This window comes from Hyalella azteca, unplaced genomic scaffold (genome assembly GCF_000764305.2).
Source record: "Hyalella azteca isolate HAZT.00-mixed unplaced genomic scaffold, Hazt_2.0.2 contig17651, whole genome shotgun sequence".
NCBI lineage: Eukaryota > Metazoa > Arthropoda > Malacostraca > Amphipoda > Hyalellidae > Hyalella > Hyalella azteca.
In genome coordinates, this window is record NW_025947427.1 from 21,329 (window position 1) to 43,470 (window position 22,142).

The following is a 22,142-nucleotide window of genomic DNA, read 5'->3' on the forward strand; positions in this document are numbered from 1 at the left end:
CTCATGACGCTAGGTGAGTGGGCCTCATGACGCTAGGTGAGTGGCCTCATGACGCTAGGTGAGTGGCCTCATGACGCTAGGTGAGTGGCCTCATGACGCTAGGTGAGTGGCCTCATGATGCTAGGTGAGTGGGACTCATGACGCTAGGTGAGTGGGCCTCATGACGCTAGGTGAGTGGCCGCATGACGCTAGGTGAGTGGCCTCATGATGCTAGGTGAGTGGGACTCATGACGCTAGGTGAGTGGGCCTCATGACGCTAGGTGAGTGGCCGCATGACGCTAGGTGAGTGGCCTCATGATGCTAGGTGAGTGGGCCTCATGACGCTAGGTGAGTGGCCTCATGACGCTAGGTGAGTGGCCTCATGGACGCTAGTCAACATTTCAGCTAATTTAACTAAACGCAAATTGAAATTATGCTGGGATTTATTTAATTAAAAGCAATCAGGCCGTTTGTCAGTAATGACAGTAAGTTGGTATGGATAATATATTATTAATAATATGTGAGTAAAGATAATTCACAGGATAACAATGATAATCAACATCATGTAACTTACGTCTCCTCCCATCCCCCCGCAGCGTCACTGATCGACGTCCAGGAAGGCACGACGTTCGCCACGGAGGCCACGGCGACAGTGTTGAGCCTGTCACCATCTGTCACCTTCACTGGCCACCGGTACGTCACCATTACAATGTATTGTGTTACAATGTGCTAAGCCTGTCATCATCTGTCACCTTCACTGGCCACCGGTACGTCACCATTACAGTGTTGTATTGTGTTACAATGTGCTGTTTTAGATAAAACCACCATGAAATATCACCATTTTACCCAAACTGATATAACCGAATTCTGGTGAAATTTTCACGAAATTTCCGTGTTTGGTGCTATAGTTTTGAAAACACACATTAAACACACATCATTGAAACACACATTAAACAGAATAGTTAAATGCGCTTTTTTATCTGACATGCGCCGTCAGTTGGCGAATTTCCAGTCAAAATTGGCGAATTTGCCAATTTTGAAGTTGTTAAAGGGTTCAGAATAATTATTACTATAATTATGACTAGTAAACATGTATGTTGCAGTTACTAACGTGTTCCGATTGACCCGCTGGGCAGGACCGTGTCAGGGCGGGCGAACACCTCCCTCATCCCGGGGTGGCTGCCTGGGGAAGGCATACCTTGGTGGTGGTACCTGCTGGCGGTGCTGCTGGGGCTGCTGCTGCTCTCTGCCCTCATATTTACCCTCTATAAGGTACCCTCATACCATCATGTACATCCTTTATAAGGTACCCTCATACCATCATGTACATCCTTCATAAGATACCCTCACTCATACCATCATGTACATCCTCTATAAGGTACCCTCATACCATCATGTACATCCTTCGTAAGGTACCCTCACTCATACCATCATGTACATCCTTTATAAGGTACCCTCATACCATCATGTACATCCTTCGTAAGGTACCCTCACTCATACCATCATGTACATCCTTCATAAGGTACCTTCACTCATACCATCATGTACATCCTTTATAAGGTACCCTCACTCATACCATCATGTACATCCTTCGTAAAGTACCCTCACTCATACCATCATGTACAGTGTACACTGTACACCCTCGTATACATCCCCCATATACATCTCCAAAAGTTATTTTTATTTTCGTGTTGTCAATTTTGTCTTCATCGCACCTCTTGTAACCAATTGTTCTTATTACGCAATCCACAATCTACTGGCGTATTTTGTTCACATGAACAATATTTAACATTTTTTATATCGTATTCACGATTTTGTCTTCATCGCACCACTTGTAACCAATTATTCATTTTGCACGATCCACATTCTACTGACATATTTTGTTCACATGAACAATATTTAATATTTTTTACTTATATTCACGATATTGTCTACATTTCACAATATATAGTCTATTGAGTATATAATAAAATGTATAAGCTATTTGCTCTGCGCAGCTCGGGTTCTTCAGGAGGAAGGACTCATACCATCATGTACATCCTTCGTAAGGTACCCTCACTCATACCATCATGTACATCCTTCGTAAGGTACCCTCACTCATACCATCATGTACAGTGTACACTGTATACCCTCGTATACACCCTCTATATCCTGACAGTTCAAAAAGCAGTCTATCTCCAAAAGTTGGAATGTATGGCAGTAATATTTTCCTGTTGTCAATTTTGTCTTCATCGCACAACTTGTAACCAATTGTTCATATTGCACGATCCGCAATCTTCTGACATATTTTCTTCACATGAACAATATTTAAATATTTTTATATCATATTCACGGTATTGTCTACATCGCACAACATATAATCTATTAAGTATATAGTAAAATATATAACCTATATTTGCTCTGCGCAGCTCGGGTTCTTCAGGAGGAAGGAGCAGGAGGAGATGGCCGCCCTCACGGCCAGCCTCACCAAGGCTGACGGGGGAGCCTCTGGGAGTAGTTAGCCTCCCACCCTTTAGCCTCCCACCCGCTGCCTTCACCCTTTAGCCTCCCACCCGCTGCCTTCACCCTTTAGCCTCCCACCCGCTGCCTTCACCCTTCACCCTTAAGCCTCCCACCCGCTGCCTTCACCCTTCAGCCTCCCACCCGCTGCCTTCACCCTTCAGCCTCCCACCCGCTGCCTTCACCCTTCAGCCTCCCACCCGCTGCCTTCACCCTTTTCTAGAAATCCTCTTCTTTAAAAAACGCTTTTCTATCGCGAAAATGAAAAATTTTTGCCATTTCAATTGAGAAGTTTTGATCTCCTGGTAGCGTTGGTGTCTCGAAGACTTGAATAAACTCCTTGTGCAAGAGCTGCGTAAGTTGCAGCATTTTAATGTTAAGTTCAATCGGGAATCTTTATTTAATTTAACTACATTGTTTAGTTCAATTTAATTGATATGTTGTGCGTGAAGTGAACCTCCACTCCCTAGTCCACAAATAACCGAGGTTTGTAAGGGTAAAATTTTACTAGAGTTTTTTTTTTCAGGGAATAAAAGCGATTCTTGTGAGAGACCAAAAAGATAAGACATTGCCACATTTAAAAAAAAAATATAGTTCTTGTTGCTCTGTTGTTCTCTTCTGAGTGGAGTAGGAGTTAGCAATATAAAACAAGGGTTGCCCTCATCGCTGATCGAACTTTGTTCACGTCCGGGCTATATTTTGCCGCCATGCCGCTTTTAAATTAAAGAAACATAACCCGCGAATGATTAATGACTGTAAATTACAAAAAAACAATAACTTGTTCCGTGATCTATATGATTTAATTTATTTAACGTTCATTTTGATCTAATTTGCTGTAATGGAATTCTTGGCTCGTTTCTTGAATGCGTTGAATTTTGTTATGTACGGACCCTTGCGATGGCCTTGACTGTGGCACCAACAGAGAAATGAGGGGGACTTTGTCTGATTTGCTATGCACTTCCTGCCTTTTTTGGGTCATCCTTGCCTGGTTTTGCCTGGCATAAGGGCGTTACCAACGAGCATAAAATGCCACTATTAGGATAACATCCCAAATATATTTCTGAGTGTACGTGGTTACCACCCAAGCATTGAATTGCAATTAGAAATTCTTTCGAGCTCTTTCTAAAAAAATATAACTCAGTACTTAGTGACAGAGAGCGCATTTTCTCGTCGACGAAAACTTGAGGTCACGGACGGACGGACAGACGGACGGACATGGCGAGCACAATAGTGCATTTTTCCATAAATGAGAAAATGCGCTAAAAAGATTTATATATTGATTTAATTTTTTAATTTTAATTCAACGATTTAATTTAGAGTGACGAGGAATGCCAATAAATAAAGTAATAAAAATAGTGTGTTGTATGGAATAGTGAGGCTTGTGTGTTATTGCTCTGCTATAGTCACTATTCAATATTCACTATATAGTCACTATTAATAGTTCGAGGTGCCTTACAGACTATGCACTATCAGATCACGAGGACGTCTGGGGGCGCTCATTTCTGTGGAATTCGATTTAATTTTTCCAAATTTCAAGTCAAAATTCACGGAAACTTTTAACTAAAATATTTACCTTAAAATTTTCGGCCAGCACCTCCTTTCCCTCCAAGTTCAAAGTTGTAGACTGCATCAAACTTTTCCCTTTTCCTTCCAAGTCCGAAGTTTTAGACCGCATCAAAAGTTTGAACTTGACGCGTTATTTTCTTTATTTTTCCGTCTATGAACAATGTATTGATGCATTATTTTTTACAATGGTAGTTGTCTAGTGTATAGTTTATAAGTATATTTGTTCATGGTTGTGTACATTGGCTCAAGTTTGTACCGCTCGTCTTGACACTCGTAATTCACGCGAGCCTGGGGATATGAATAGGAATTATTTCGACTTATGAATCATTCAATGTATAGATTAGTGAGGGCTTGTTAATTTATAAGGGCTTATTATTGTATTTCTTTATATAGTGACGTAGTGATCAAGATACATAGGTAGTCAAGTGTTGATCAAGATCTTTCGCTCTGATCAAATTTTGGTCAAGATCTTTCGGTCCGGTCAAATGTCGATCAAGATCTTTCGCTCTGGTCAAGTGTTGATCAAGATCTTTCGGTCCGGTCAAGTGTTGNACACTAATGAGGCTGTCTCTTATACACATCTAGATGTGTATAAGAGACAGGTCCCTCCTTGTCACTTCGTCTCTTTGAGATGCTAACGCTGCTTCTTTCGAGCCAGCTTCAGCGGGCTGGACAATTGAGACCTTCCGCCCCTTGTGGGTGAACAATTTTTGATTTGAGCAACTTTTGATAATTGAGACCTTCCACCTCTTTGGTGATGTTCATCATGACTTTCGGTGCGAGATAGCTAGGTAGCTGAAGCGCTAGTAAACATTTGGCCACTAAACTAACTAACTAACTATCATCACAGAACGCCTTTTTCCCCACCACTTTTTTCGTTGTCCCCCACCACTTTTATCGTTGTCGCCACCACTTTTGTCGTTGTCCCCCACCACTTTTGTCGTTGTCGCCACCACTTTTGTCGTTGTCAGTTCATTATGGGGATCGAAATTAATTCAAAATATTAGTAATGTTGTTGAGTATTTGCCGCTTGCTTTCTTGAGTCTCTTCTACGCTCTACTGATGCTTAAATTTTGAATTAGCCAAGCACTGGATGTTGATAACTATTTTAATATTAATTTATTGATGTGAATGTATTAATTATCTATCAATGATCTTTATTGGCACTTAAATTTTCTTAAACGTAGCTTATCCTCTATTAGAGTAAAGTTTAACTTCAACTTTAACTCAAATTGTTCAGTAGATTGTTTTTTTACTAGCTAAAAAATAGTAGTTATACCAATGCGACTGCTCAGATCTCAAGACGATTCAATCTCTAATTATTTAGTAACTGAGGCGAATACTTCTCTCGTGCACAGTGAAGGTTATCTTTTCATACCATCACGTAACGGCCTTCTCCACACCACTTTTTTCGTTGTCCCCCACCACTTTTGTCGTTGTCCTCCACCACTTTTGTCATTGTCCCCCCCCCTCTATAATAGACTCATAATATTTTCAAACGTCTCTTTACGTCCTTTCCCTCCGCTTCTGTCGTATTTATCCAACATTTTTGTCGAAATATTTTAATGCTTTCGTAAAAATATTATAGTTTCTTTTTCTATTCTTTTCATCGTCAGTGCCTTAGTTTTTTTGCCTCACCATTAGTATACGTCAGCTATTATGTAGCGCTCGTGATGCTCAAGTTATATGTAGTAGCAATAGTGAACTCGTTTATTTTATATGAAGCTCTAGAATGGCCTTGGTTATTGTTCGAATCAGACAAACTCGTATGGATTTATAATTATAATTATTTAATGTTCAACTTTCTTTCATTTAATTGTAGTATTGACTTTTCCCGAAAATCTCTCACTGAGCCAACGATCAGAAGTAGAAAAAGTAAACGACAAAATAAGGAAAACAATAAAGTTCTCCGCAAGAGTACCGAGCTCAGCATAGCACATGACATAAATTTATCAAACGATCGTTTAACTTGATGATGGAGTAGGGCTGCAGCGAGCAATTATTCAGCATAAAGCCTCTTCTTGTCTCCAGTTTGCGTATGATGCGCTTGTGACAGATACATATTATATGTGACTTGCATGCTTGTGACTCATAGTCAGATTTTTAAAATCTGTAAGTCATTACTTAAGTTACCCAGCCTCGTGTTCGTGGTCGCCACGTGTATTGTACTCGAAGTATCGGTGGTGCATGTGATGCATGACTGCCTAATTCATATATCCTGTATAAGTTGCATTTATATTTGTTTATCCTGATTAAGGTGATCAAATAATTATAATGTATAATTACCTCAATATGCGTCTGGCACGTTAGGTGATCTGTATATAAATTGCTGAGTGCCAATAGCCTTTTAATTTAGTTACCCTGATCAAGTTGCAACGATCCTCGTTACTTTAGTTAGTGATTCATTTCAATTTCTTCGGGTGTGCGGAGAATTTTAGTTACCTTACATTTGATCGTATTAAGATCTTATTGATACAATAAGAATTTCACCACTATGTTGAAGATGAAAAATCGAAATTTAAAATTTATCGTAAAATTAAGTAGGCCTATGATTTCACTGTTTTACCGTATACAAAATAAATTTCTCACAAAGACAAATCGATATTGTTATGAACAGCATTAATGTGAATATATGTGACATTTAATTATACCGGGGAATGTATGCCATTATTTCATTATCCGAACAGAATGTACGAGCTCAAGAGTTGCGATGTAAAAAAGCAATGACCACCGCAATGTTCGAAGGGTCGACAGCATCAACATCTGAGCAGCGAGTCAGGGGTTCGAGCTCTCAGCAAGCTGTTAACTTTGTGATCACCGCTTGTAAGCGAGGCCTACAGCGTAACCGTGGGCGTTTTCTTTAACAAACGTACATAACCTGTTGACCCTCTACCGCCGTATGTCACTCCATGAACACAACTTTCAACTTGAATTATACATTATTATATTATAACACTTTAAATTTGTACGTGGCGGCAACCATCAGTGCAAGTCATTTTGCGCTCACTGGAACGTATTCTTTTTGGGAAGTAGGCTTGTGGTTACTCCGGTTTCTCATATGTCAGGCGGTAGAGGGTTAACTAAGTACCCCAAATAACGTCTAACATGCACATACAAGCCGCATTTAACCCTAGTCAGAATGAATAATTTTCTAATGTAAAAATCGAACAGAGATAACGTAAAATTTTACCAGTGTAATACGACAAGAGGCAATGGAGGTAGGAAAAATGAAAGCAGTGGATCATTTACAGTTTATTATCCTGCTTGCGTACAGGCTCTAGCTCGGCTTGTAAACCTCAGCACAATTGAGAATTCCATATACGAGATCCGTCTAATAAGTAGGGCTCCATCAGACTCTTAAGAGGAGTCTGAGCTGAGATGTCATTAAGTATATCTCACCTTATAGAGTATCAAGTCTTGCATTAAAACTAAAAAAAGTTAGAGTTAAGTCCTCGCACGCTAACAACTTTCAACGGAGCAACAAGTTTTTACAGCTACATTGCAAATTGTCGACCCTGTCAGCGAACTAAGCTACGCTTACCACACAAATGAACGGCGTCCGCTAGCCGCACCGAACACGCGCTTCTATCAACTCAATTGTGATCAAAATATCTACATTGCTGCCTTCAGTTGGGGCATGTTGCTGCCTTCAGTTGGGGCATGTTGCTGCCTTCAGTTGGTAGGGAGTGGGGCATGAGGGGCAAAAGTGTGCTGGGGAATATTGAAATAAGAGTCAGCGGCCTTCAGTTGGAGGGAAGATTGCAACAAGAGTCAGCGGCCTTCAGTTGGAAGAGATTCGTCATAAGTTGGCGGGGTAAAGAAATTGTTTCGCCAGTTAGCAATCTTCAGTTTTTCGCAATTCAGGAATTCGTTAAATTTGGGAAAAGTTAGTACGGGTGTTTGTTCAACGAGTCATTAGTTGGTAGATGAGTAGGCAGCACAAATCTGGTTCACGACGTAAAACAGAAAAAAAATCATAGTCGGAAAATGATGACTCGGCAGATTTTATAAGTGGTCAGTCAGTGAGATAAGTTGGAGTGGAGCGACTGAGTGTTGCCAATTATTGGTTCCATAAGTTAAACAAATGTTTTGAACGTCTGTCATAAATGCAAATCAACATATAGTTATGAGGAAAACCTTAAGAGGTTCCCAAGGAAGACAAATTGCAACAAGAGTCAGCGGCCTTCAGTTGGCGGGGAAAATTGCAACAAGAGTCAGCGGCCTTCAGTTGGCGGGGAAGATTGCAACAAGAGTCGGCGGCCTTCAGTTGGTGGGGAAGCTTGCAACAAGAATAAGTGGCCTTCAGTTGGAGGGGAAGATTGCAACAAGAGTCAGCGGCCTTCAGTTGGAGGGGAAAATTGCAACAAGAGCCAGCGGCCTTCAGTTGGAGGAGATTCGTCATAAGTTGGCGGGGTAAAGGAAATTGTTTCGCCAGTTACCAATCTTCAGTTTTACGCAATTCAGGAATTCGTTAATTTGAGAGAAGTTGATAGGGGATGAGTAGGCAGCACAAGTCTGGTTTACGACGTAAAACAGAAAAAAAATCATAGGCGGAAAATGATGACTCGGCAGATTTTATAAGTGGTCAGTCAGCGAGATAAGTTGGCGTCGAGCAACTGAGTGTTGTCAATTATTGGTTCCATAAGTTGAACAAATGTTTTGAACGTCTGTTATAAATGCAAGGCAACATATAATAATCAGGAAAACCTTAAGAGATTCCCAAGGAAGACACTGCAACTCAAACTAATTCATTAAGCATCTAAAAAATTGTCTTACTAAAATTAGGTAATAAGAGAATGCTATTTGTACAGAAAATTAGCAATTCTGCCATGCCACAATATCAGATATCCTCTGGAGATGAGAAGTATGGCGCGGTCTGCATGGCAATATACACAATATTGAAGGAACCTTGGACGTCCGTACAGATTGTTATGCAATAGCGACAAAATAATGCACATTTCTTTTACATTGTTGAGATTTATTGATTTGAACTGGTCAAGTTACTCTACCTCTGAATGTTCACACGATACCGCTGATCTGGTAACCTGGGGCCATACTTTCAAAACCCGCTAAGTGAACGTAAGTACTTACGCTCTACTTTCTTGTCTATGATTGGTGGATTTTGCTTGAAAGGCCGTCAATGACTGGCTGATGAACTTACGATCTCTTAACTTTTTTTGAAAGTATGGGTCCTGGTGGCTTTGATATTAAACTGCTGGTGAGTGAAGGATATTAACCGGGTTGTTAGAACCTAGGATATCAACATAATAACCAGGCTGCTGGCACTGCATATATCATGGATAAAAACATCCTTAAAATCATAATAACCTCCGAATATCCAGAAGATCTTCCTTTAACACCAGATTTCAACCTTAAAGAGAAAAAGTCGTTGTACAAACTCACTAAAAATGCCAAACTAATGCGGACAAATAACCATCGAAAAACAGTTCCAGCAGTAATGAACCATAGCAACATGAGTCTAGTAGTAGCTACCTCCATTATCTCCAGCAAGTCATGGTAGCTGCCTGTAGTATCTACAACAAGTCATGGTAGCTACAGTACGATACCAGGTGAAGGAGTCGAGAGATTCCAGCTCGCGGAAGTTTTTCCGGTGGCATCAGAAGAACAAAGAACAGCGGTCTTTTAACGTACAAAACATGTAGCACTGACATCGGTAACCGAAAAAATCTGCATTAAAAACCGAAAGAACGTAGCAACTAATTATAGATTATTAACTATAAACAAATACGAATATCATTGACAACAGTTGATGCATCCGTCGACAAAAAGTGCCTAGTCGGCACCTACAAGGAGAGCTTTTTAACGTACGCGAGATAATCCATATTGGCACTTGAGATGCCAGCGAGCAACCACGTCACGACTGGTGCAGCTCGCGGCGCATAGGAACTTTACAACTTTATCTTACGAATGTTAACTGAATATTAAGAGTGATCTATAACTAGAGTATGAAATACTTGTTCGTCTTGAGAGTTCGAAAATTTGTACGAGTGTAAGAGCAGCACATGGAGAGACTGGGACGAGCAGAGCAATGCTTAGACAGGAATAATTAAATTAACGTCTTGCAGAAAAAGTTGCATATAAACAACACCTCAATCCTCAGCCACCGGGCATGTGACGTTAAAATAACGTTGATCGGACGTTATTTCACCGTCATTCGCCAACACTTAATAAAAGCCTAGAAAAATCACATGCGGGGAGCGTCGCTAACAACGCTTGAAAATAATCCATGTTTAATTATAGCAAACATTCAGAATAAAATAAATGATCATGTTGTCGAAATGATGACACACTTTTTACCCACATCACAAGCAGAGAGCGGATGTAGCACTGACACGCTATTTCACAGAGCAAAACTGAGTCAAGATAATCCGCACTGAGACGCGGCGACCCATCGTGGCCTAGGACTGCTACGTCCGAAACAAATACCAAGGATACTGGGAGAAAAAAATGAAATGCATCGATATTTAGACAAAGTCACACTCATTTCGCTGAGAGCTAAAAGGTCCATAGAGGCCACGGAACTTACTCGTGCATTAACTTAACTTGAATTGTTTAGAACTTAAGTTCTAAATAAAATATACATGAGTACAGGCGCTCACAGCGGCCGGTCCAGAACTGAGCAGTTAGTGTATTCACTTGGCATGGTTTATGTACCGAGTATTAAAATTAACGACATAATTATAAATTAATTATAATTAAGCAACCTAAGTCGGGAGGACACGTGAGGCTTCCAATGCACCGCACTAATGAGGCCCACATCACGGGCACACTTAATATGGCCTCATCACACTAATGAGGAAACATTTAATATGGCCTCATAACACTAATGAGGCCATATTTAATATGGTCTCGTTTCACTAATGAGGCCACATTTAATATGGCTTCATCACACTAATGAGGCCACATTAATATGGCTTCATCACACTAATGAGGCCACACTTAATACGTATGCCCTCATCACACTAATGAGGCCACATTTAATATGGCCTCAACACACTAATGAGGCCACACTTAATATGGCCTCATCACACTAATGAGGCCACATTAATATGGCCTCATCACACTAATGAGGCCACATTAATATGGCCTCATCACACTAATGAGGCCACATTTAATATGGCCACATCACACTAATGATAATGAGGCCACATGAAACACATTAACAAGAACATATTTTACGACAAAGCCAAACGCTTAACAACTGAAGAACAAAACATGAATGCTCGTGTCGAATGGCCGTCATATTGCACATTATGCACGATATTAAAATACACAAAAAATTAATCCCAAAACTAAAATGGAATTGCGACTGAACAAGAATTGACAATTGATTCCATAATAAGAATTTATGAAGAAATTAAAACTCAATGGCAACAACGGAAACTTTTTTCACTGTCCCTGCACAGCTGCGAGAATCGGAAAGATTCTAATTTTATTTTACGTGTTCTTTATAATATAAAATTAAGTAAAACAATCATGGGACAATAAGATTACAATTGATCATTACAAATAGCGGCTTGAGACCGTAGTTGCGTTACACGAGGATAGACTTGAGAATCTGGCGTATGGAGGAACTACAAACGAACTAATGGCAAACACAACCAAATACAGGCACACAAAATTAGGGTGAGGGATGGTAAGAAACGAGGGTAAGTAGTGACGGTAAGTGAGGGTAAGAAGAGATACGTAAGGATAAGAACTGAGGGTACGTGAGGGTAAGAAGTGAGAGTATGAGATAGCAAAATGTATGGATATGTGAAGATAAGAAGTGAGGTAAGTGAGGGTAAGAAGTGACCGTTCATCGCCTGCCTAGCGAGGCAAATGTCTGTAGCGAATGTCTGTCTACTGTCTGGTGTTACGGTAGAGAGACCGTGCTGCCTTTGTCTAGTGCTGACAGTAGACCCATTAGTACGGGTTGCCTGTCTACTGTCTAGTGCTGACAGTAGACCGTTAGTACGGGCTGCCTGTCTACTGTCTACTGCTGACAGTAGACCCGTTAGTACGGGTTGCCTGTCTACTGTCTAGTGCTGACAGTCGCCCCGTTATAGTACGGCTTACAACTACAACAGCGCACAAAGTTGCTGGTATTCAGGCTGTGAGATAAGGACATCACACTGCAGCTGTGATGTTGCCAGCAACCAACGCAGCATCAGCGGCAAGTGCAGGAGTGGAAATGAGCTCAAGATAGACTTGGCAGGTCAGGATGACAAACACGAGCTTGTAGAGTGCATCGCTATATGGACATAATCCCACGTATGTCTGTGAGTGCCTCCTGCCAGTGCAACTCACGCCCGTACGTCCACTCCCGCATCGAACGTAGAAACGAGTTAAATATTGGCACTGGATAGCATCAATCAGTAATATTATCATTAGATATTTATACGTACTAACAGAAAAATAGATTTATCATTCATCCACCAAGAGAAAAAGGTGCAGCTGCAGGGTATTGTGAGAACAAGTTAAAGTGAAAGTCAGACAGAAACAAATATAAACCTTAAAGAAATTTGAACTAAATATTTAAGAAGTCAACAAGTGCAGAAATGCCACATTGTACGAAAGGTTTGGGATCACTGCTGTGGTCACTGCACCACAATTAAGCTCGCTGGTATTGCACGTCTCATTGCAGTCGTCATGAAAATCAACAACATAACGGAGGGAACATTCAACGTTTCAAATTTAAAGCAAAACATTGCCATGTTTTTTGTTTCTCATTGCACTAAACACAGCTGCAAACCAAATGTCATTGAAATAAGGTTGAATTCGAGTTGATTTTAAAGGTTGTATCATGAACGTTACTTGACTGGTGAGATATAAAGCTGCCTATACTTGTGAATATTACGTCATGACTGTAATATCACTTGAGTAAAGAAATCAATTTGAAAATAGTTCACGTTGAATAAAATAACTCAATAGAACCAACTATTTAGAACTATTGCATTCAATACTTTTAATTAGAATAATCCGAAACAAAGTTAATTGCCAATAAGAGAAGCAGTTGAGTTCATCTACAGAATTCTTTGCTTGGCTCTTCATAAGCGCGCGTAGCATCAGCGGCAAGTGCAGGAGTGGAAATGAGCTCAAGATAGACTTGGCAGGTCAGGATGACAAACACGAGCTTGTAGAGTGCATCGCTATATGGACATAATCCCACGTATGTCTGTGAGTGCCTCCTGCCAGTGCAACTCACGCCCGTACGTCCACTCCCGCATCGAACGTAGAAACGAGTTAAATATTGGCACTGAACGTTATCTATCAGTAATATTACCATTAGATATTTAAATATACGTACTAACAGAAAAATAGATTTATCATTCATCCACCAAGAGAAAAAGGTGCAGCTGCAGGGTATTGTGAGAACAAGTTAAAGTGAAAGTCAGACAGAAACAAATATAAACCTTAAAGAAATTTGAACTAAATATTTAAGAAGTCAACAAGTGCAGAAATGCCACATTGTACGAAAGGTTTGGGATCACTGCTGTGGTCACTGCACCACAATTAAGCTCGCTGGTATTGCACGTCTCATTGCAGTCGTCATGAAGATCAACAACATAAAGGAACATTCAACGTTTCAACTCAAAAGCAAAACATTGCCAGGTTTTTTGTTTCTCATTGCACTAAACACAGCTGCAAACCAAATGTCATTGAAATAAGGTTGAATTCGAGTTGATTTTAAAGGTTGTATCATGAACGTTACTTGACTGGTGAGATATAAAGCTGCCTATACTTGTGAATATTACGTCATGACTGTAATATCACTTGAGTAAAGAAATCAATTTGAAAATAGTTCACGTTGAATAAAATAACTCAATAGAACCAACTATTTAGAACTATTGCATTCAATACTTTTAATTAGAATAATTCGAAACAAAGCTAAATACCAATAAGAGAAGCAGCTGAGTTCATCTACAGAATTATTTGCTTGGCTCTTCATAAGCGCGCGTGATGACGACCGAGGCGGCGGTACAGCGCGGCCTGGGGCTGCTACGTCTGAAACGCTCACCTAGGACACCTCATAGTGGCAAAGCAGAGTCCTTTAGAAAGTTCAATCCTCTCCTTCAAGTTCAATTTTAAGTCCTAGAAGTAGACCTGCAAAGTATCACGGATACCAGCATAAGATATCTGCCTGGTTTAACCATGGGTTTGGTTGAAAAACCCTTATTTTATGGTTTTAAAACCATGTGTTTGGTTTTAAATCTTGAGTAAATGAGAAAATTGAAAATGAACTTTTCTAAACATTTACTGGTTTGCCACTATGCTCAGCGAGGCCACAAGTATAGATAAAATATAACACAAGTCCCTTCAGCCTGGGGGCTTGGCAGATAAAACATATTCAGAAAAATTTAAGGGTCACGTTGTCCAAATACGGTACTAGTGATTCACTTTCTCCACCCAGTACTGATACGTTATTAAGCAGGGACAAACTATATCAGGATGACCCACATAATAACAAAAAAAGTGCATCGTACTTGGGGCAAAGTCAGAGTCATATCTGCGACTGTAACAATTGATGTACAATGTTGCAGGCAGTGTAAGCGTCAGCTTCTGAGATCCCAGTCACAAGAGATTTAATGGTACTCGTAACAACGAGAACTTACATCACTGGTTTCGAATATAATTGTTTAGTGCATTATTATTTCTTCAGTTACAATACTAAAATCAATGTGAGTTGTTAACAGTTCAGGTTATAATTTATTACTTTCAAATAGGTTAAAATCGTACCTCAGAGAGAGCGTTCATAGACATACAAGAAGCTACCAAACATAAAACACGTAAAACAACAACGAAAATTGCACATTAGATCAATCAACATAATTTGAGACACATTTGAACTTTAGATAACAAAATGCCTTCAAGAATATCACGACAAAGAGGCGGAATTTCTTCCCGTTTAATGGCGCGGATATCGCTTGGCTTTAACGCACCAAAATCGAATTATGCAGATTTTTGCTCGTCTATTAATAACGAAAATATTTTCCACATTAAAAGATTTTCCTTTTTTCATCACAACATACAAAATTTACAAATTTATTAAATAATGCTGAGCCATGCGGTTTTTTAAGCCTAAATTACATTGCACCAACGTCCACAGTTGATATTTTAAAAACAATTTTACGCTCCACACGCGCTTTGTTTATAATTTATTTACGAATAAAAAAAGCAGTGCTCACGGCGGTAAAAGTTTCGATGCAAGTACAGCATAGGAAGGCCAGATCCCACGACAACGATTTTCAATTTAACGTCATTTTCACCTTCAAATAAAATAGATGGCAAATACTTATAGCAGCTGGCACACATTATGAGATAGGAAATAATAGTTCAACAAGCGATTCAGATTCAGAGCTTATGCGGCGATGTGGCGGCTACAAAGATTAGCGTCGTGGATGCTAAGGATATTGGAAGTGAAAGTTTCATGGAGATGACGAGCAGGAAGGGATCACTGGGCAGGTCTGAGTGTCGCCTGGTTGGCCTGAGATGTGAGCTGGTGGTATTGTCTGGGGTCAGATGACGGCGTCATCATGTACGAGGCGCCAGGGAAGATAGAGTGTGGGTAGGGGATGAGGTTTGCCATGGTCATGTGAGGAGACGTGGCCATCATGCCACCAGGCGTCATGGTTATGCTGCTCTGGGCCTCAGAGACCAAACCATGACCGGAAGATTCAACATTATTAGAGGTGACTGGTGGAGGTCCGTTAGACACGTTAGTGGCTGAACTGCTTGAGTTTGTGCTGGTCTGGTTGTTGCTGGGGCTCAGACCCTGTAAAGAATGTGGCGACTTTTGAGAATTGTTAGACCCTGGAGAAGAATATGGCCTGATGTCGAGAGCTGAAGGGCTCTCCCCCACAGAGTTACCGTATCGAGGGTTGGAATCTAAGCTGTGGCTGCGGTTGTTGTTGTTGGATGTTCCATTAGAAGTCTCATGGTGCACTTGGTTGTGGCCGAGGGCCAGCAGGCTGTGAGGGGAAGGAACAGTCTGGCTCTGCTGCACAATCCCGTGAGGGGAATGATTGTGGTTCACTAAGCCATGGAGACCAGCCATGTGAGCTGGTCTAGAGGATAAGCTCTCTAGACTGAGCCCATTACCCTCCGAGTATTCGTCATGTTCTTCCTTGATGAGCTTCTTTGCTTGCTGCAAAACAATCTTCGGGTCTGGCACGTCCTTGTGGCACTTCATATGCGATATCAGCGTCGCCATTTCCCTGAAGTGCTTGCGACACGCTGGATGAGGACATGCAAAAGGTTTATCCCCCAGATGTGTTCTATAATGCTGGTCCAATATTGCCTTTTGTCGGAACTGCTTGCCGCACTCCATGCACACATAAGGTTTTTCCCCCGTATGTATTCTCAAGTGCTGGTTCAGGATGGTGCGTTGTCGGAAAGACTTATCACAAAAAGTGCAGTCATAAGGCTTCTCGCCCGTGTGTATACGCATGTGCTGCTGCAGGTGCGTGGGTTGTCTGAAGAGTTTACCACAATCAGGACACACATAGGGCCTGTCACTACTGTGGGTGCGTTCATGTTGCTGAAGACCGCTGCGTAACTTGAAGCCCTTGCCACACACTGTACACTTGAAGGGCTTGTTCTCCTCGTCGTCGTCGTTGTGCGCTGTTGACGGGTGAGTGATGGGCAACATTGTTGGCAAACCCTGCACAAAAATGTCATGGTAAATGCTTTGCTGTTTTAATAAACTTCTTGATATCTATGTGCATAATGGATGTAATTTTTTGTTTTTGTGTCAAGACTATTCATTGAAAATCTGAAGCTCGTGTACAACACACATTTTTTTTAGGAAAAGAGTGCCTATAAATTTTTTGTGATGGTAAATGCCTTGCTATTTTACTCAACAAAGATGGTTGATGTTCAGAAGAGAAGAAGAACTTCGAAGGAGCGCCATAGGCGAACCATGAAACAATTCATTGGCACTATTTTCCTCAAAAAAAAAAAAGCGTGTTGTAAATGAGCTTAAGATTTTCAATGAACAGTCTTGACAAAAAGAACCAATTTACATCCATTATGCACATACATATCAAGAAAATGCTTACTGTGGGGCATGAACTGCATGATTCAGCGAGTTTTTTAAATTCTTTCACGTGTGTTGATATTTAGGGAAAACAGAAAGGTTAGAGTGGGAGTTAATGAAGTAAAGAGTGTGGTTAGTAAGATCAGAGTGAGGCCTATTAACGATCGGAATGGGTTCTTGGGCTGGAGGATGCTAAGTGGAGCTAAGTTAAACCCGAGTGGGGTTAGTGAGGCTTGACCACTCAAGCCACCTCCTAGTGAGGTGGATTTGTGAGGCTTGAGTGGGGTTAGTTAGGATTGAAAGGGGTTAGTGAGGCTTGAGTGGGGAGAGTGATATTCGAGTGGGGCAAGTGGGGCTCAAATGGGAGTAAGAGGGCGAAAATGGTGTCAGTAGTTTCCGAGAGGAGTTAGAAATTTTTGAGAGAGGTTAGCGATTCTCGAGTGGGGTTAGTAATTTTTGAATTGTGTTAGTAGGTAATTCTCCAGAGGATTTAGTGATATTTCACACAAGTGCATTAATATTTGGACAAAGTTTCACTTATTCTGGTGAGTGTAACATGCCGGTCTAGGGAATGAAATTTATTCCAATTTATGGCATGAGGAATGCATTTAAATGATGTCATGAAAGGAAGGACGTTAGGTGTGTTTTAATGCTGATATGGGGAAAAGGTTTTGACAATAGAGCTGGATTATGAAATGTTCTCAATTTCGATATGGTGAATTTACTTGGTGTTTTCTTTGCTTTTAAATTCCTTGTTAACTTGCTTTTTAAGCAGACTGATGATATGAGGTTATTATAGTCTGATATATAAAAGTGTAACCTGGGCTATAATTTAGCAGCCTCTATTGTTTTTAGCTCACTATATGATTCATGATTGATTAGTAAATACTATTTACAGTTGAATCTCTTTTATTTTCTTGGTTGTGCAAAATTTGTGGCACAAGTATTATTGTGCGATTTGGAAACACACTGCATTATACCTGATCATTTACACCTTTGATTGCATGCTGATTTCATTTAAAGACCTTCATATCATTCAACTGAACAATGATGTAATCCAGAAAATAGTTAAAATGGTTACTTTCAGATAGTTAATGTACACAGAAAGAGATAGGTTAATTTGGAACAATTATTTCATCTAAAAATTAGTTGGACCAGATGTAGGTATCATGAAGGAATGTTGATATATATATATTTCAAGCTCTCTACCTTGTAAAACAAGATATTTTTCTTCACCTTCTAACATATTTCCTGTGAGCTTTGATCTCCGCAGAAGTGCTGGTACCAGGTATGCCAAGCGCAAGCTCGGGGAGGCTGTGTAGCTGTGATGCCAGATCATGTCGCAGGTCTGGAGTGTGGAGCCTTGGTGGTGGTGAGGAATCTGTTCTGTGGAAACCTTGGGGTTCATATGGACTTTCCAGAGGGTTGCTCTGATGTGGAGTGTTGGCGGGGGGAGGGTGGTTAGGGGTACTTGAAGGAGGAGGTTGGAGTTGAAGGCCGCTGACACTGTTAGAGGCAGAGACGACAGCTGCCACCGCAGACACCACTGACGTTGGTGACGGAGAATGCATGGCAGAAGGAGATGACATGGACTGACTCATGTGATGGTGAGTGTTGTGGTCATCAAGCTTGATGCTGTTGCTTGCCTGCAAAGCCAGTGACTGCGAGACTATCAGAGACTTGGAGGACAAAGCTTGGTACATGTGCGACACGTGAGAATCTGTTGAGGAAGGAGGATGAGGAGAATGAGAACTCGAAGAGTGGGGAGTAGTTGAGTGGGGAGAGTGGGAGTGTGCAGATACTGGGGGATGCTGATGTACACTCAAGCTGTGTTGAGGGGGAAGCATGTGAGCTGGGTAGTGGCCCCCTCCAGCACCCCCGACCCATGATGGGATGTAACTCATGGTGCTTGTGTGTACCTTATCTGCAACAAAAAGCCAGGATCAATTTAATGAATACATGCCCTGCAAGTCCAGATCATTAAATAGAAATATTATTTAATTTGGAAATGCACAAGATATATGACATATCTTAGGCCAGTGGTTCCCAAACTTTTTCAGGCTGGCACCCCCCTGGCTCCCCAGTGAATCTCTAGCACCCCCCACTGACAGACACACATAAAAACAAATGCCTCTTTCTTGATATTTAGTATGCTGCAGTTTTGCAAGAGAAAGGTTAAACACAGATCTTTCCAGAGGTCCCCACAGATCTTTCCACTGCTCCCAGTGTGGTGATATCACCTACTTTGGGAACCACTGCCTTGGGCAAAACTGCTAGCAGTATAAAGTAAAATATTAAAATTTGACACAAATTAGTGTAGAATTTGACAAACATTTCAGCCACAAAGCCATTACCTGAGGGCAAGGAATAATTTGGAATTTAAAATTTATAAATGATTTGTAATTTAACCCTTATTTCATGTTCATAGGAAAAGATACCTTCACTTAATTACATCAGTTGCCACAACTTGCTAAATAACTTTGGCGTTCAAGTTTTGTATGAAAAATTAGTACCTACATCAGGCTACATGTATACATCATTTTCGCAACAAATTTGAATGTATATTCATTATTTCACCATCTTTTATAAAAAATTTACAGAAGTTGACAAAAATGTGTAGTTAGTGATCTTTTTGGGCCAAAATCTATAAATTAATATATTCATACTATATATTTCAATCTAATTTAGTATATATTTAGATGTCCACATTAGACTAGCTTAAGTCACTGCTGGCAGGACCAGGCTAGTTATGTCATTGGTACTGGAGCAGAAACAGAATAATTTAACTTGTCGTAACAGTAGGTCAGGAGCTTGGTTAACTGCGATAAGAATGTTTCACAAGTCAAAATTGGACTCGAGAAAGCTTAGAAAATTTGCTTAATAAGCCTCAGAATACATTAAATGCTTGCCTATATCATCCAATTCCAGTATATGTTTGTACAAACTTGTATTATGTCTCCACTCACTGGGCAGTGGGCACTAGCTAGCTAGTCTGACTAGAGAGTCACTGTCACACAGTCACTGTGATGTCAGAACTTTAATTATACTTTATATATATATTATATTTGGCTTTAAGTTTCTGCTGCATGATCTTTAGTAAAGATTAAAATGACTAAAAAATAAAATAACAAAAATAAAAAATATTCATGTCCAGTTAAAAATTGCACAAAATATACTTCAATAATTTTGATAATTTAAAATTTATTAAAATAACAATAGGTATCCACTTAACACATAATGATATAAAACTATTACCATACAATAATAGTTACTATGATAAAACGATAATACTATTAAAATTCTGCAGCACTACACATAGAACATAGAAGCATGATGAAAATGTTAAATAATAATTTTTGAATCTATATAATTTGAATTAGCCTACCTATAATTCCCCAAAATTAAAAGAAAATATAGAAAACAAAGGTTTGCATGCAAATATCGTACATCATTCCAAACCTAACACATAGCAGGAGTTTTTAACAAAAATAAATGCTTCCCAACTTCTCAAGTTTATTGTAATGTTTGCAAGGATGGCGTGATGGTCACATGGATGAGAAGCGAGCATGCTGGCCAGTCAACCATTTTGGGCCTATGGCATGAGCTACGAGTTCAAGAAACGATTTACTCACAAGACGATTGTCGAAATAACGATAATTTCTTCTGATCGGACACCGCACACAGAAGACGCACATTAGGCTCACGTATTTCTATAAATACTTTCAGTTTTCACACAGCCGGGAATGAGAAACAAGGTGAAGAAAAAAGTTACCGTCCCTCCATCACAACATAAAGCTGATCGAATAAAGAAGCGCGGTGGTCAACTCTTGAGCTGGCCGCCTCAGGGGACGCACAGCCAAGGTTATATCAGCAAAAAATGACTATTGTCCTATGGCAACTGGCGCCTGTCCTATGAGGGGTTTTAGGGGGATTTTCTGTTAAAAGAGCATACCTCAAAACGACCGCACTCAAAAAACACGGAACAACGTTTTCAGCACTCGAATTAAATTGAATTTATTTACCAACAAGGCAGTTCAAAAGTCCAGCCATGAAGTTGGATTTGATGGCGCGGCTTCAAGGTACGGCTACCCAGATGCCTGCCGCAAGTCATTATCTCAGATTATCGTTCTCAGTGGCACTGCACGAGCTACTATACAATAGAAATATCACTGTAAACATCGTAAAAATCTACGACGAGAAAAAATACTTCGAGAGAGCAACACCGCTCTAACCTTTTGGAGATTCCTTAAATAAATTGGGGGTGGAGTGATGCACTAGACTGAAGTAGAGACTGATGTACTTGGCGTCCTCAGACATGTGAAAAAATCCCAGAAAAACTCGCACCGACTCAAAAAGGCCCCTCCCTACGCTTTAAATCTGGCTCTCTCACTACATTTATTGCTTAGCATACACACATGCTTCGCTGGAATTTCGTCTTATCAGAGTTGCTGATTCTTTATTTCTTAGGGCTATTTTTTTAGCATTTTTTTTATAGATTTTTATGACATCATTTGTTGAGAGCGCTACACTCCGCCCACGTCAGGGTTCGACCAATAGTCGAAGTTCACAATTAGATCAATTATCTTCTGTGTTTACAAGGTAGAACGTAGGGCGAAATGCATTCATGGAAAGATTATGATGGAAAAAGCAACAAATTTTATTTAAATACAATTGATTAAACACGAGACCGATGACTATAGAGCCAATCAAGATGATATAAATAAGATTTTAATTAAAATTTTCTAATATACTCGGCAAGGTCTTAAAAATTTTAAAGGGTTGTTAAAATGATTTTATCATCAAACTTAGGCTCAGAAACGATTTAAAATATACTTTTAACAACATATTCAATTTATTTACCGGTTAAATTCGTTCGGTGGGCCACTTGGAAGTACTTGGCAACTTAACTTTTTTGCCTTCTTTTTCTCATTTTTCTCATTGGAATTTCTTTCATGTACTTTGGATTTAATAACTCGGAACAATTATTGCCATGACCATCTGATAGTTTCAAAAAATATTTAACATAATAATATGGAACTAATTATCCGCAGAAGGAAAG

General features: G+C 40.1%; 2 protein-coding genes across 2 annotated transcripts; one reads left to right on the top strand and one right to left on the bottom strand.

Annotated features, from left to right (window-relative positions):
• The first annotated feature begins 458 nt into the window (after positions 1-458).
• Positions 459-3,001, top strand: LOC108681833 (integrin alpha-IIb). The gene is made up of 4 exons (XM_047885327.1): positions 459-464; positions 521-672; positions 1,116-1,251; positions 2,388-3,001. Exons 1-4 carry the CDS (start codon positions 459-461, stop codon positions 2,478-2,480), a joined length of 387 nt encoding a protein of 128 aa, XP_047741283.1. The 3' UTR covers positions 2,481-3,001.
• Positions 3,002-14,309: 11,308 nt separating this feature from the next.
• On the bottom strand, positions 14,310-21,568 carry LOC108681834 (zinc finger protein 324B). Its single transcript, XM_047885328.1, has 3 exons — positions 21,316-21,568; positions 18,328-19,007; positions 14,310-16,708 (listed from the first exon to the last, which is right to left on the bottom strand). The coding sequence occupies exons 1-3, from the start codon at positions 21,398-21,400 to the stop codon at positions 15,500-15,502; spliced, it is 1,974 nt and encodes a 657-aa protein (XP_047741284.1). The 5' UTR covers positions 21,401-21,568; the 3' UTR covers positions 14,310-15,499.
• Positions 21,569-22,142: the final 574 nt, after the last annotated feature.